This window comes from Vulpes vulpes, chromosome 6, assembly GCF_048418805.1.
Source record: "Vulpes vulpes isolate BD-2025 chromosome 6, VulVul3, whole genome shotgun sequence".
NCBI classification, from domain to species: Eukaryota; Metazoa; Chordata; class Mammalia; order Carnivora; family Canidae; genus Vulpes; species Vulpes vulpes.
The window spans coordinates 4,768,802-4,781,604 of record NC_132785.1 but is presented as its reverse complement, the minus strand read 5'-3'; the positions used below and the strand labels follow the sequence as shown (position 1 = coordinate 4,781,604).

At 44.0% G+C, this 12,803-nt stretch overlaps 1 protein-coding gene and 1 pseudogene across 6 annotated transcripts in view; both read left to right on the top strand.

Annotated features, from left to right (window-relative positions):
• The window catches only part of LRCH1 (leucine rich repeats and calponin homology domain containing 1), a 200,844-nt gene that overhangs the window by 112,407 nt on the left and 75,634 nt on the right, over nt 1-12,803 (top strand). For all 6 annotated transcript variants that reach the window (XM_026017282.2, XM_026017280.2, XM_026017279.2 and 3 more), the window contains exon 3: nt 6,136-6,262. In XM_026017282.2, the coding sequence (XP_025873067.1) occupies nt 6,136-6,262 (127 nt within the window). The remainder of the gene's footprint in view (nt 1-6,135; nt 6,263-12,803) is intronic.
• LOC112933952 (snRNA-activating protein complex subunit 5 pseudogene) lies at nt 7,640-12,362 on the top strand (annotated as a pseudogene).

Here is a 12,803-nt window from a genome sequence, read left to right as displayed (position 1 = left end):
CGAAAATGCACAGCAGAAGGGCTGGTGCAGCAATCGGCCTGAATTCTGAGCTGCTGTAGACACTCACTTTTTTGCTTTTTGCTTTTCTTTTAGTTCTCTTTTTTGAGTAATTGCTATTCTCAAGTTGTAGATAGCATAACTGCTTTCAAAGTTCAGTTTCCACGTGGGTGCCCGGATTTTGTACATGCACATCATCTCGATCGAATTCTTGTTTTACAAATTTCATGTAAAGCATGATTAAAATGACATGTATGTAATTTGCATTTATAAAATGAAGGTCCACGAAAATATCCCAGGCAACGTGAAGCAAGGCTCTGGTTGTTGTTGGTAAGCATCCCCAGGCATATAATGATGATGGTGGGAATGCAGGGGGAGGGCTGGTGATGAAGGGGAAGTAGTACTCTGTCGTTAGGGGAAGCGAGGGTGAGACATTTTGCCAGGGTGGGTGTTTCAGAATGGAGCCAGCAGGAAAAAGGAAATGGTTCTTTGTAGATATTGTTTACTGACGTGTGTGTGTATAAAGACCATTAACAGTCAAGTGTCATATGCAAAACAGAAAAAAAAATATAAAAGTGTTACTTTACCTTGAATGAAAGTTGGACAGAGTATGCAAAAAAAAAAACAACAACAACCCCAATAACCATAAACACAAAATTAGATGAGATATCTTTTGAAAAAGGAAACTTGCTTGGTTGGCTACAGTAAAATAGCTGCTGTTTACTGGAGGTCGCACACCAAGTGCAGATGGACTCTTCCCACAAACAGTGGCAATAACTACCATATGCTTGTTTCCTTCCCCTGGCCGAGACTCACGGGTGTGAGGCCGGAGTGTCCCCCCACAAAACCTGTCATGCTCTCCTGGTGGCTTTTTAGATGTGTGCTGGGATATTTCCTGAATGGGTTTGTGATGGTTAATGATCTCACATCATTATTTCAGTTACTCCTCGGAAGCCAAACAGTAAACAAAGAGGATGAGTCCTGGGTATTTGTGTTTTCCCAGAGAAATAGTGGGAACCCGGCATTTGGAGAAGCTGGGGGAGAGAAGGTCGTTGATGTGCTTGTATGTGCTAACCCAGGGCCTCCAGACCCGTAATAGCTAACTTGGTTTCTGTTAGCCTGAAACTGTGTAGCCCGCATGCCTCGAAGTCATCATTTTTATATTTAATTGGTATATGTTGGTATTGGTATATGTTTTCAGTGAATGAAATGTAAAACCGTATTTTAAAAGTGACTGAAATTTTAGCAGTTAAGAAATAAAATAAATAGCCAACACGGAGCTAAGCACACATAGGCTCTTTATTGGTCCTGTCCCCACTGCTTTTGCCACATTAGTGGTCGGGTATGGCTTCATCTTTATGTAGATTTAATGTTGGGCTGAGCACTTGTGCATCCATAGTCTCATGTCTCACGTTAGATAAGTATGCTTACCTGTGTTTTAAGGACGATAATACCAGAGAGGTTAAACATTTATCCTAAACTAAATGTTTGCGGCAGAGGCAAGATTTGAACCCCAGGCCTTAATTCCACAGTTGGTGACCTTTTCACCAGTTGAGTGGGTGAATATATGACAGGTCTTTTTTTTTATTTTAATTTTTTTTTTTTTATTCATGAGAGAAACACAGAGAGAGGCAGAGACACAGGCAGAGGGAGAATCAGAGCCTGATGCAGGACTCGATCCCAGGACCCTAGGATCATGCCCTGGGCTGAAGGCAGACATTGAACCATTGAGCCACTCAGGTGCCCTGTGACAAAAGTCTTTCTATAAATGGTTTTCTGCTACATGAATTCTACACTCAATTATTCAGTGAACCCATAACACTAAAAAGAGTTACATTCCAGTAGAACAAAAAAAAAAAAAAAAAAGATGCCCATATCATAAAATCACATGTAAAAATACCATAATTTTTTTTATCATCACTACTTTAGGGAAAATAACTTTCTGCTAAACCAGTAACAAATAATGTTAAATACCGCCATTAGGTCTGAACATATGGATATTATTAAGTGCCATAGTCAAAACACATTAAATGAAGAGTCTCCAACAGTAAAACCATAGGGAAGTGACTTCGTTTGCAAATTCCTTAATTTAGGAATTATATTAAGTGAGGGATAGTGGTACTTGAAGCCAAGGGAAATGTATTCTGTAAACCAAAGCTATCAAGAGCGTTCAGATTATTAACGTTGAGCCGCTTTGTTTTATCTTGACATGAGGAAATAGACCATAAATCCTAGTAGGGAGTCATTCAGTTGAGAAAGATGGAAGAGGAAGCATTCACAATAAACACAGCCTGGTGAAAGCCCAGCACCTTCTGGCCTCTCCCTGTGCCAACCTCCACCCAGACCAGGCAGTGAGAGTGACCAGAGATGCTGGGCACCAAGGCTCAGGCTGCCATGACCACGTCTGTAATTTCTGCTTCTGAACGAGTGGCCCTTTTCCCCCACTAATTTAATCTTTTGTAATGAACCAGTTTTAAAAAAAAAATTTTTTTTTTTTAAATTTTGCTTTCAAATGGAACGTAGAAGGGTATATTTGAAAATAAATGTTGGCCATTACGTTATCAGACATGATAGGGCCTTATTTTAAACATTCTCTCTGCAAACGGCCTGCTTTTAGCACAGAGGCCCGCAGGAGACGAGTGGGGAGCAGGATAGTTGTTTGCAGCCTCAGGCACTTACTTGCTCGAGAAAAATTGCTGCCAGCTGAGTGGCTTCAAAAAACTCAGGCTACCAATGTGGTCTTTAGTGGGTAGAGGATTAGAGGGAATGCAGTTTCTTCTGTCCTTTTTAAATATTTGCTGGACAGCTAATGGGTTTTTGTGTGCATGTGTATTTCCTTTTTCTATTGGGGAAATTACCAGTAATACAGGAACATCCTGTGATAAAATATATGAAGTGTAGAGCCTAAGAGAATGGATCAGTGAAATAGAGGAAATGTGGCCCAGGCCTGTAGCAGGCTGTATTGTAACGAAAAGTCCTGGCATCTGGATGTATCTACAGGTGCCTAATGACAGTGGCGGGAGGGGTCAGGGGGGATGAATAGACTATTCCACCAGCAGCTTTTAGCATCCAAAGCTTACACCCCCATCAAAGAAATCATACTTATATCTAATTATTTTACATTTTAAAATCAGTGCTCACATCTACCCTTAGAATGCTTAAATGTCATTTTATTTTAGATTAGTATCTACGCTGGAATTTCTGTGAGAATAATCCCTTGTAATCTCCAGTCCTGTGCTTCTGAATGAGCAGAGCCTTCACTGCATTACTTGAATGGTGTGATAAGTCTCTGTCCCGGTTCAGTATCTGTTCATGTGATGAGATGCCTGCATTAAAGTGAGCCTGGCAATATTGAAATCTGAGTTTCCAAGCAAAGAAACATGGGAAGAATCTTCAACTGTAATTGTTAATTCTGTGGAAAATAGGAATGTAGAAATTTTTGAAAATACTGATCTTTGTTTCCTTGTCTTCAAAACAAAGTTTAAATATGGCTCCAAAATAAATATATATATTTAAATATATATATATTTTAATAAAATATAATATATATACACATATTGCCCTATTAACATGTTAAGGAACCAGTCCTCACTTTATGCAATTACATAATAATATTTTATAACCACAAATTACATTCCAAATGATTTACCTGCCGCTTTTTTTAAAATTTTTATTTATTTATGATAGTCACAGAGAGAGAGAGAGAGAGAGAGAGAGAGAGAGGCAGAGACACAGGCAGAGAGAGAAGCAGGCTCCATGCACCGGGAGCCTGATGTGGGACTCGACCCAGGGTCTCTAGGATCGTGCCCTGGGCCAAAGGCAGGCGCCAAACTGCTGCACCACCCAGGGATCCCTACCTGCCGCTTTTTAATAAACTTAGTTCTCTTCTCCAGAGGTAGTGTCCAAGGAGGGTTTTTTTGGAGCTTAAAGAAAGCTCTCCCATCAGCGTAACACCTGCTTTTTCTCAGCCCGTCAGCTGGAGATGCCCTCTGTTCAGCTGTATGATTCCCACCCCCTCATATGGGAGAGTAGAGGAGTAAAAACGTTAATTGAAATATAATACATATAGAAAAGTACACAGCTGATCATTATATATCTCAGTGAGTTTTCACCAACAGAAGCACCCATTTAACCAGTATGCAGATGAAGTGTATCTTTTTATAGTGATAGGTATTTCTTTTCTTTCTTTTTTTTTTTTTTTTTTAAGATTTATCTATTTTAGAGAAAGAAAGAGCGAGAGAAAGCAAGCCTGCACATAAGTGGGGTAGGGGCAGGGGAAGAGAAGCAGACTCTCCGCTGAGCACAGAGCCCCATGCAGGACTCCCTCCCACAAATCTGAGATCATGACCTGAGCTGAAACCAAGAGCTATAGGAGCGCCTTGGGGGCTCAGTCGGTTAAGCATCTATCTTCAGCTCAGGTCATGATCACAGGGTCCTGGGATTGATCCTGGGATCGAGCAGAGTCTAAGAAATAAAATTTTAAAATACTCATTGGATCTAATTCTCCCCCAAATGACTACTGATAACATTTTGGTGTGTTTTCAGGCTGTCTGTCCCTCCCTCTCCCACACACAGATTTATGTGTGCCCAGAAATACATGCACGCAGTACCACAACCTGGGGAGCTTCACACAAAAAGAAGTTCCACATTAAAAGAAGAAGAAGAAGAAGAAGAAGAAGAAGAAGAAGACGTTCCACATAGTTGCAATAACATGACAAAGAGACTTTTAGATCTATCACGGCCTGGTCGTTGGCTTGATCAGAACGGCCGGGAAACTCAAAACCATCCATCTCCCTACTTGATGGCAGGAAGGGTTTTTGTCTTTGCTTCTGCTTTGTGGGAGAGGAGGTTGAACTAAATGGCTGACATATATGAGGATGGTTCATTGATTTCATTTATCCCTTATTTTCCCATTTCTCAGAAAACTAAGCATCGATGATAGGAAGTTCAGACACTTCTGGTAGAAAACCTCTTCATGCAAAGCAGAAGTGAGACCTGGCCCCAGACTTTTCTGGGAAATCTGTTAAACTGAACCCCTTGAGGCTTCAGCTTCATTTTTTCCCAGAAGGCCAACTTGACCCTTCTCTTCTTTTTTTTTTTTTAATTTATTTTTTATTTTAATTAATTTTTTTTTGACTCTTCTCTTCTTTTAATTAGCTCCTTTGCGGACACCCCAGTAGACCTTACCCGCAGTGGCTATGTGTCAGTGAAAGGAAGCAGAGTAAAAAATGTTGGAAATCAGGCTGGTGGTCCTTTATAAGTTGCCTTACTTCTAACATGGACGGGAGGATGCCTTCATGGTGCTTGGTTCTTGCTGTGTTTCCTGCTCACATTGTCAGGAAGAGAATAGTTGGCAGCAGCTTCCTGTTGCTATGGGTGGCACAGGGCGTGATGCCCCTCTGCCTCCTGGCTGGCCGAGGAGTCCGCTTCTTCTGCGGGGGGTTTGATGGGGTTCTTTGTGCTGGGAAAAGTTGTTTCCCACAGAACTGCTTATGCTTTTCTTTCTTTTGTTTTTTTTTTTTTAAGATTTTATTTATTTATTTATTTATTTATTTATTTATTTATTTATTTATTTGGAGACCACACGCAAGAGTCAGGGGAGAGCCAGAGGGAGAGGGAGAGGGAGAAACAAACTCCCTGCTGAGCGTGGAGCCTGACCCAGGGCTCGACCCCATGACCCTGAGATCATGACCTGAGCAAAATCAAGAGTCAGAGGCTTAAGCACCTGAGCCACCCAGGTGCCCTGCCCTTCTTTCTTAGAAATATATGTTATTGGGGATCCATGGGTGGCTCAGCAGTTTAGCACCTGCCTTCAGCCCAGGGTGTGATCCTGGAGTCCTGGGATCGAATCCTGTGTCGAGTTTCCTGCATGGAGCCTGCTTCTCCCTCTGCCTGTGTCTCTGCCTCTCTCTCTCTCTCTCATGAGTAAATAAATAAAATCTTTAAAAAAAAAAAAGGAAATATATTTTATTATCTTTTGTACTTGGGATTTATGACCCATGCAGGAATGTTCTTGGACCTGTTATATTTGTAAAACGTCTTCTCAGGTCGCTCCTTTCTTCTTGTTTGTTCACAAACATTCAGAAACAGTGTGAAGTGGCCTGTGTATTTACCTGTGTTCTCGTATTGTCTTTGCAGTCGGAATCAGCTGTCTGCCCTGCCTGCCTGCCTGTGTGGTCTGCCTCTCAAAGTCTTAATCGCAAGTAACAACAAACTTGGGTCGCTGCCAGAGGAGATAGGTCAGCTCAAACAGTTGATGGAGTTGGTATGTTACTGATTTTTAAGATGCTCTTTCTCTTTGCGTACTGACCATCGTCTACCAAGGTAGTCAGACTTTTTGCTGCAGTTGGACAGGGAGGTGCACCCGTTGTTGAAGGGCTATATATGATAAAGACATTAAATGGGGGAGCGGAACCAGCTTGTCTTTGCTGTGGCAGACACAGTTCCTGAAGTTTACAGGTTTCCTGTAGTTTACACTTCCTGAAGTTCGCAGGATTTACAGTTGCTTCAGTTTTACTGGTTATCATGTCGTAGTTAGATCATGCTTTTTTCAGATCGCATATAAATTTGTGATAAATTATGAATAAACTGGCCAGATAATGTACCAATAAGTTCGTAGGCCATACTTGATGAATGTAAATCATTAATTGAGAAAGAACAGAGTGCTCTGATTCTGTAAGGGTTTTTAGTAACCATTGTCCCAAACTGATGAACTCTAAAATGTGACCAAATCCCCAGAGGCAAAAACAAAACAAAACTCCACCTTATAGATGGGTGGAGATGGGTTGTAAGTGTGCACCTGACACCAAGAGGCACTGTTCTATTTCAGCTCTTTCACTACTAATGGAATCACTCACCTTGTTTCTAAAATGGGAAAGAATGAATCCCAGCTGGGTAAGGTGGATGAATGAAGAAGCAGCAATGAGCAATCAGACTAAAACATTATGGTCATAATTTATCCTCCAAGCAAGCATTACCCCATACTGACCTTGTGTCAGGCACAGAGCTGAATGTTGTGATTATGACCATAAAAAAGATGGTACCTTTTTATGGTAGATTTTACTGGTAGATTCCAGCCTAGAACATTGATCGCCAATGACTTTTTTCTTGTGTGCCAACTCTAGTTAATTTCTTTGGGGCCGTGTGGAACACGTGGTGATGACTTGTAAAACCCAGATAGAGAGTGCTGTGATGCCTTCATCACGTCTGCAGTGGGAATTGGCTAGGAAAATGACAGCACCGGAGTCATCTATGTATACGCTTTGATTTTAGAGTGGAAATGCCTCATTGCTATATAAAGGCATTGTAGGTAAAGAAGGAGTGTCTTTATCAGGACTTATGTGATAGTAGTATCTGAAGCCCATTCCAGCTAGCTCACACCAAGAGTTGGGATTGGTCAAAAAGATGCAAGGGTCTTCTCAAATAGCCAAACAGTCTTGAGAAAGAAGAACAAAACTGGGGGTATTGTAATCCCAGATTTCAAGATAATACTACAAAGTTGTAGTAATCAAAACAGTATGGTACTGGCACAAAAATAGACACATAGATAGTGGGAAAGATAGATGCACATCTGTGTTCGTCGCAGCATTATTATAATAGCCAAGAGACGGAAACAACCCAAGTGTCCATCAGTAGATGAATGGATAAAAAAGATGGGGTGTACGACGCTGCTCCGGCTGAAGGTGGCCCTGCACGACCAGCTGAGCCGGCTCAAGGTTGAAGAACTAGCCCTCCAGTCAATGATTAGTTCGAGGAGAGGAGATGAGATGCTTTATTCTCACCTTGCACCTCAACAGTCACATGATACACTGGTGCATGTGGACAATGAAGCATCAATCAACCAAACTGCACTGGCGTTGAGCACAAGGAGCCATGTGCCTGAAGACGAGGAGGAGGAAGAAGCAGATTCCTGAAGCAGGTGAAATGCACGTCTGAACAGAGACAGGCATGGGAAAGAAGCCTGAGAGCAACATGGCACACCACCGGGCAGGGGACTCACTCTTTGCTGCTTCCCAAATACTTAGACACCAGCTGCTGGGCTGGTTAAAGCCAATGGTGGAGCAGAGCCAACCTGCAAAATCTACTTCCTCACCGTCAGATCTCTTGATGAAGGCATGAACCTGTGTGAGGGAAACAGTTAAGTGTTGTTAAAAAACCAAAAGGAAAGTTCAAGAGTCCTGGGTCTAGAGCTTCGCTCGGGAGGAGCTTCTGGAGCCTGTCCTGGGGTAGCAGTAGGGGGCCATGAAAATGACCAGCTCCTGCCAAGAACCTACGCTCTCCCACTGTGACCTGCGGGTGGCAGCTCCACTGTCAGTGCCTCTGGGTGGCTGGCTAGGAGAAACGAAGGAACAGATGGGCTTCCTTCCCTCAGCCTGTCCCTTACACTGATGCGCGGAGGCTGATGTTTGGGATCTTGCAGTTCCAGGGTCAGCGGGAGCACAGTGGTCAAGGTGGAGCAGGGAATGGGCACGGGGAGTACTGGGCAGATGACACAACAAAGTAATAAACGGGGTGTGTACAAATGGGAAATAAATGGACTTACCATGAGTTGCTTCAGAAAAAAAAAAAGATGTGGCGTATATATACAATGGCATACTACTCGGCCAGAAAAAAGAATGAAATCTTGTCATTTGTGATGACATATATGGACCTTCATAAAGGGCATGAAATAAGTCAGACAGAGAAAGACAGATACCATATGGTTTCACTAACACGTGGAACCTAAAACAAAAAAAAAAAATTGAAAAAATCACCAGAAACAGTCTCATAAATACAGAGAATGACTGGCAGTTGCCAGAGGGAATGGGGAGCAGGTGGATGAGTGGAATTAAGGAGTGCAAACTTCCAGGGCATCTGGGTGGCTCAGTCAGGTGAGCATCTCCCCTCCGTGCAGATCATGAACTCGGGGTCCTGGGATGGAGCCCTGCGTTGGGCTCCCTGCCCAGTAGGGGAGTCTACTTCTTCTTCTCCCTCTGCATGTCCCCCCGCTTATGTTCTCTCTTTCTCTCAAATAAATAAATAAAACTTTTTTTTTTTTTAAAAGGTGTAAACTTCCAGGTATAAAATAAGTCACAGGGATGAAAAGTACAGCATGGGGAGTATAGTCAATACTGTTGTAAGAGCATCGTGTGGCGTCAGGTGGTGACCATACTTAGTATGGTGAGCGCTGAGCCGTGCGTAGAGTTGTTGAATGACTATGTTGGGCGCCTGAACCTAATACAACATTGTATATCAACTATACCTAAATAATAATTTTTTTTAAAAAAAGATGCATGAGTTTTCCCATCACTCAGCATGAGGACATTTGATCAGGGGTCATGAATGTTTAGAACAAGACACTGGAAAGTTATCATGAGCCACAGCAGTGTTTTTGTTTTCTCAGCTTTCTGTATTTCTCTATACAGTGGAGACGTTGCCTTGCCCGCAGATCCAAAGTTTAAATGTCCTCCAACTTGAGCACTAGCTGGTCTGTCTTGGCCTCGGTGTCTAAGCGAGAGAAGCAAGGCTTGGTTAGGATGTCCTCCCCTGACTCGGTCCTCGATGCCCCACAGTATATGGTCATGTGACCCAGAGACAGCTGCTCTGCTGCCACCGAAGGGGACAGTTCTGAAAGAAGATGAATATTAATTTGGGTTGGCAACTCCTACCCGTAAATTTGCTATTACAAGAAATACACGCCTAGGGTAGGGAATGATTGATTCAGTTGGAGTTGGGAAGGTTTGTACGGGAAAAGACCTTTGAGAGGCCCCTTACAGAAGTCTGTTTGGGATTTTCTAAATGGGAAAAGGAAGGCTGGGACAGAGGAAGAAGCATTTAAGAGAGAGAGGACAAGATAAAAAGCCTCTGCACAGCAAAGGAAACAGTCAACAAAATGAAAAGGCAACCTCCAGAATGGGAGAAGATATTTGCAAATGACACATCTAAGAAAGGGCTAGTATCCAAGATCTATAAAGAACTTATCAAACTCAACACCCAAAAAACAAAGAATCTAGGCAAGAAATGGGCAGAAGACATGAACAGAAATTTCTCCAAAGAAGACCTACACATGGCCAACAGACACATGCAAAAATGCTCTGCATCACTGGTCATCAGGAAAATACACATCAAAACCACAATGAGATCCCACCTTACCCCGGTGAGAATGGGGAAAATTAACAAGACAGGAAACAACACATGTTGGAGAGGATGTGGAGAAAGGGGAACCCTCTTGCACTGTTGGTGGGAATGGGAACTGGTGCAGCCACTCTGGAAAACTGTGTGGAGGGTCCTCAAAGAGTTAAAAATAGATCTGCCCTATGACCCAGCAATTGCACTGCTGGGGATTTACCCCAAAGATACAGCTGCAGTGAAACGGCAGGACACCTGCACCCCGATGTTCACAGCAGCAATGTCCACAATAGCCAAACTGTGGAAGGAGCCTCAGTGTCCATCGGCAGATGACTGGATACAGAAGATGTGGTCCATGTATACGATGGAGTATTCCTCAGTCATTAGAAACAACAAATACCCACCATTTGCTTCCACGTGGTTGGAACTGGAAGGTATTATGCTGAGTGAGTCCATTGGAGAAGGACAATTACATGGCTTCACTCATCTGTGGAATAGAAGAAACAGCACAGAGCATCATAGGGGAAGGGATGGAAACCTGAATGGGAAGTCATCAGAGAGGAAGACAAACCATGAGAGACTCTTAATCAGAGGAAACAAACGGGAGAGAGGAGGTGGGTGGGGGGTGGGATAAGTGGATGAGGGGCGTTAAGGAGGGCACGTGATGGGATGAGCCCTGGGTGTTATGTGCAACTGAGAAATTACTAAACACTACATCTGAAACAAATGAGGTGCTACAAGTTGGCTAATTGAATTTAAAATAAGAGAGAGAGAGAGAGAGAAGGGACAGCTTGTGCAAAGGCAAGACAGCCCGGGAGGATACGGCATGCGTGGGGAGTGGGAAGCAGTTTAATCCTGCTGAGGCTAAGCTAAATAGGCTGGGCGTTCAATTCTCACGGCCACGACCTTAGAACTAGGCCACCATCCGCTCCTCCACAGGCCATTCAAGACCATCCTCAGGACTCTTGGTCCCTGCCTGTCTCCCCAGATTCATCTCCTGTCCGGGGCCCCTTCACCCTCTGAGTTCCAGCCTTCTAGGAATGCACCTTGTTCCTTTCCTCTTCTGGACTTGGAAGCACCTCACTGACTCTGTATGAGCTGTTTCTTCCTTCTCCTCTTCTCTTGATCCATTCTTAGCCACATTAGATCTCACTTCCTCCAGAAAGCCTTCCCAGATCCTCCAAGCCAGAGCTAGGTGCTCCGAACACAAGCACCTGGACGTATCTCTGAATTCCGTGGAATCACACTTGTCCTCTTCCTTGGCATTCTCCGTGCCAGCTCCCCCTATATCTTGAAAGCCGCCTGAGGACAGGAACTTGCTGTCGTACCCGGTGCTTGGCACAAGATAGACACCTAGTCAATGTTTGCTAAATGCTGCTGTCGAACGGTGGAAAGTGGGCCGAGCAGGTGACTTGGGACAGACCGTGCAGACTCCCAGGTGCTCAGCCTGGCGGGGGGATGACTGTCTTACAATCCAAGCTAATTCAGAAGGTGCCACCTTAACGGGTTCCAGAAAACAGAAACATAATACAGAGTAATGCTGGGGATTGAAACTGAGAGCCATAATACTTATTTTTCTTTTTTGAGAATACTTCCCTTTGGGAGTCTGATAAACCACAAAATCCAGGTGTGCTAAGAATATGGGTTAAGTCTTACAAACACAATATGAATGACAGGTTGGTTTTCCCCCCACTTCTTGGGCTCCCACACAGGGAGGCACGCTGGCCAGGTCGGTGTGCTGGAACCTGTTGGCCGCCCGAATGTGTTCCCACCCCCTGCACTCTGGGCCTAAGCCCACAACATGCCCTGCGTTCAGCTGCGCTGTAGCCACGGCTACAGGCCAGCTCGTCCATGGCATCTGTGGCACATGTGGCACGTGTGCTGAGCCCGGAGCCAGCCCCACAGCAGAGCAGGGCTTCCCCCACATGCTCTCGTCAGCTGCTGGGCTGGCATGGCTGCAGAGGTGGAACAGCCTGTCTCCCGCCTCGGGACCCACGAGCTGTGGGGTGGCTCATAAGGGACCCCTTGAGCTCTTCTTAGGTACCCTGTCCAGAGCCCACTCTCGCAAAGGCTGCCCTGCCTCCTCGTGCAACCAACTACCTACTTAGCACTGTCATCCACTGGCTCTGGCGTCTTTTCTCCCCCAGCAGTACCTGGTGAGTCCTTGGATCCTGGAAGGTTAGAGCCCCAGGGGTTTTCAAAGCATCTAGTCCAAGCTCTTGATACCTTACAAATGAAAAAAAAAAAAAAAAAAAAAAAACAAGGTAGAGAGACAGCCTGTGATGTACTGAAGGTCACTGTGTCATAGCTAACTTGGAACGTGAGCTGAAACACCCTCACCCAGCACTGTTTGCTAGGAAGATACTACCAAGCAGCAAACGTTATTCTATTCTATTCTATTCTATTCTATTCTATTCTATTCTATTCTATTCTATTCTATTCTATTCTTTCTATTCTATTTCATTCCATTCCATTCTTAATTCCAGTGTAGTTGGCACACAGCATTATACTAATTTCCCGTGTACAATATAGTGAGTCAACACTTCGATATACCACCGGGTACTTATCGGGACAGGTGCCCTCCTAAGTCCTCATCAGCTGTTTCATCCATCTCCCATCCACCTCCCCTCTGGTAACCATGTAACCATTCATTTGTTCTCTGTAGTCAAGAGTGTTTCTTGGCTTGTTTCTCTCTCCAT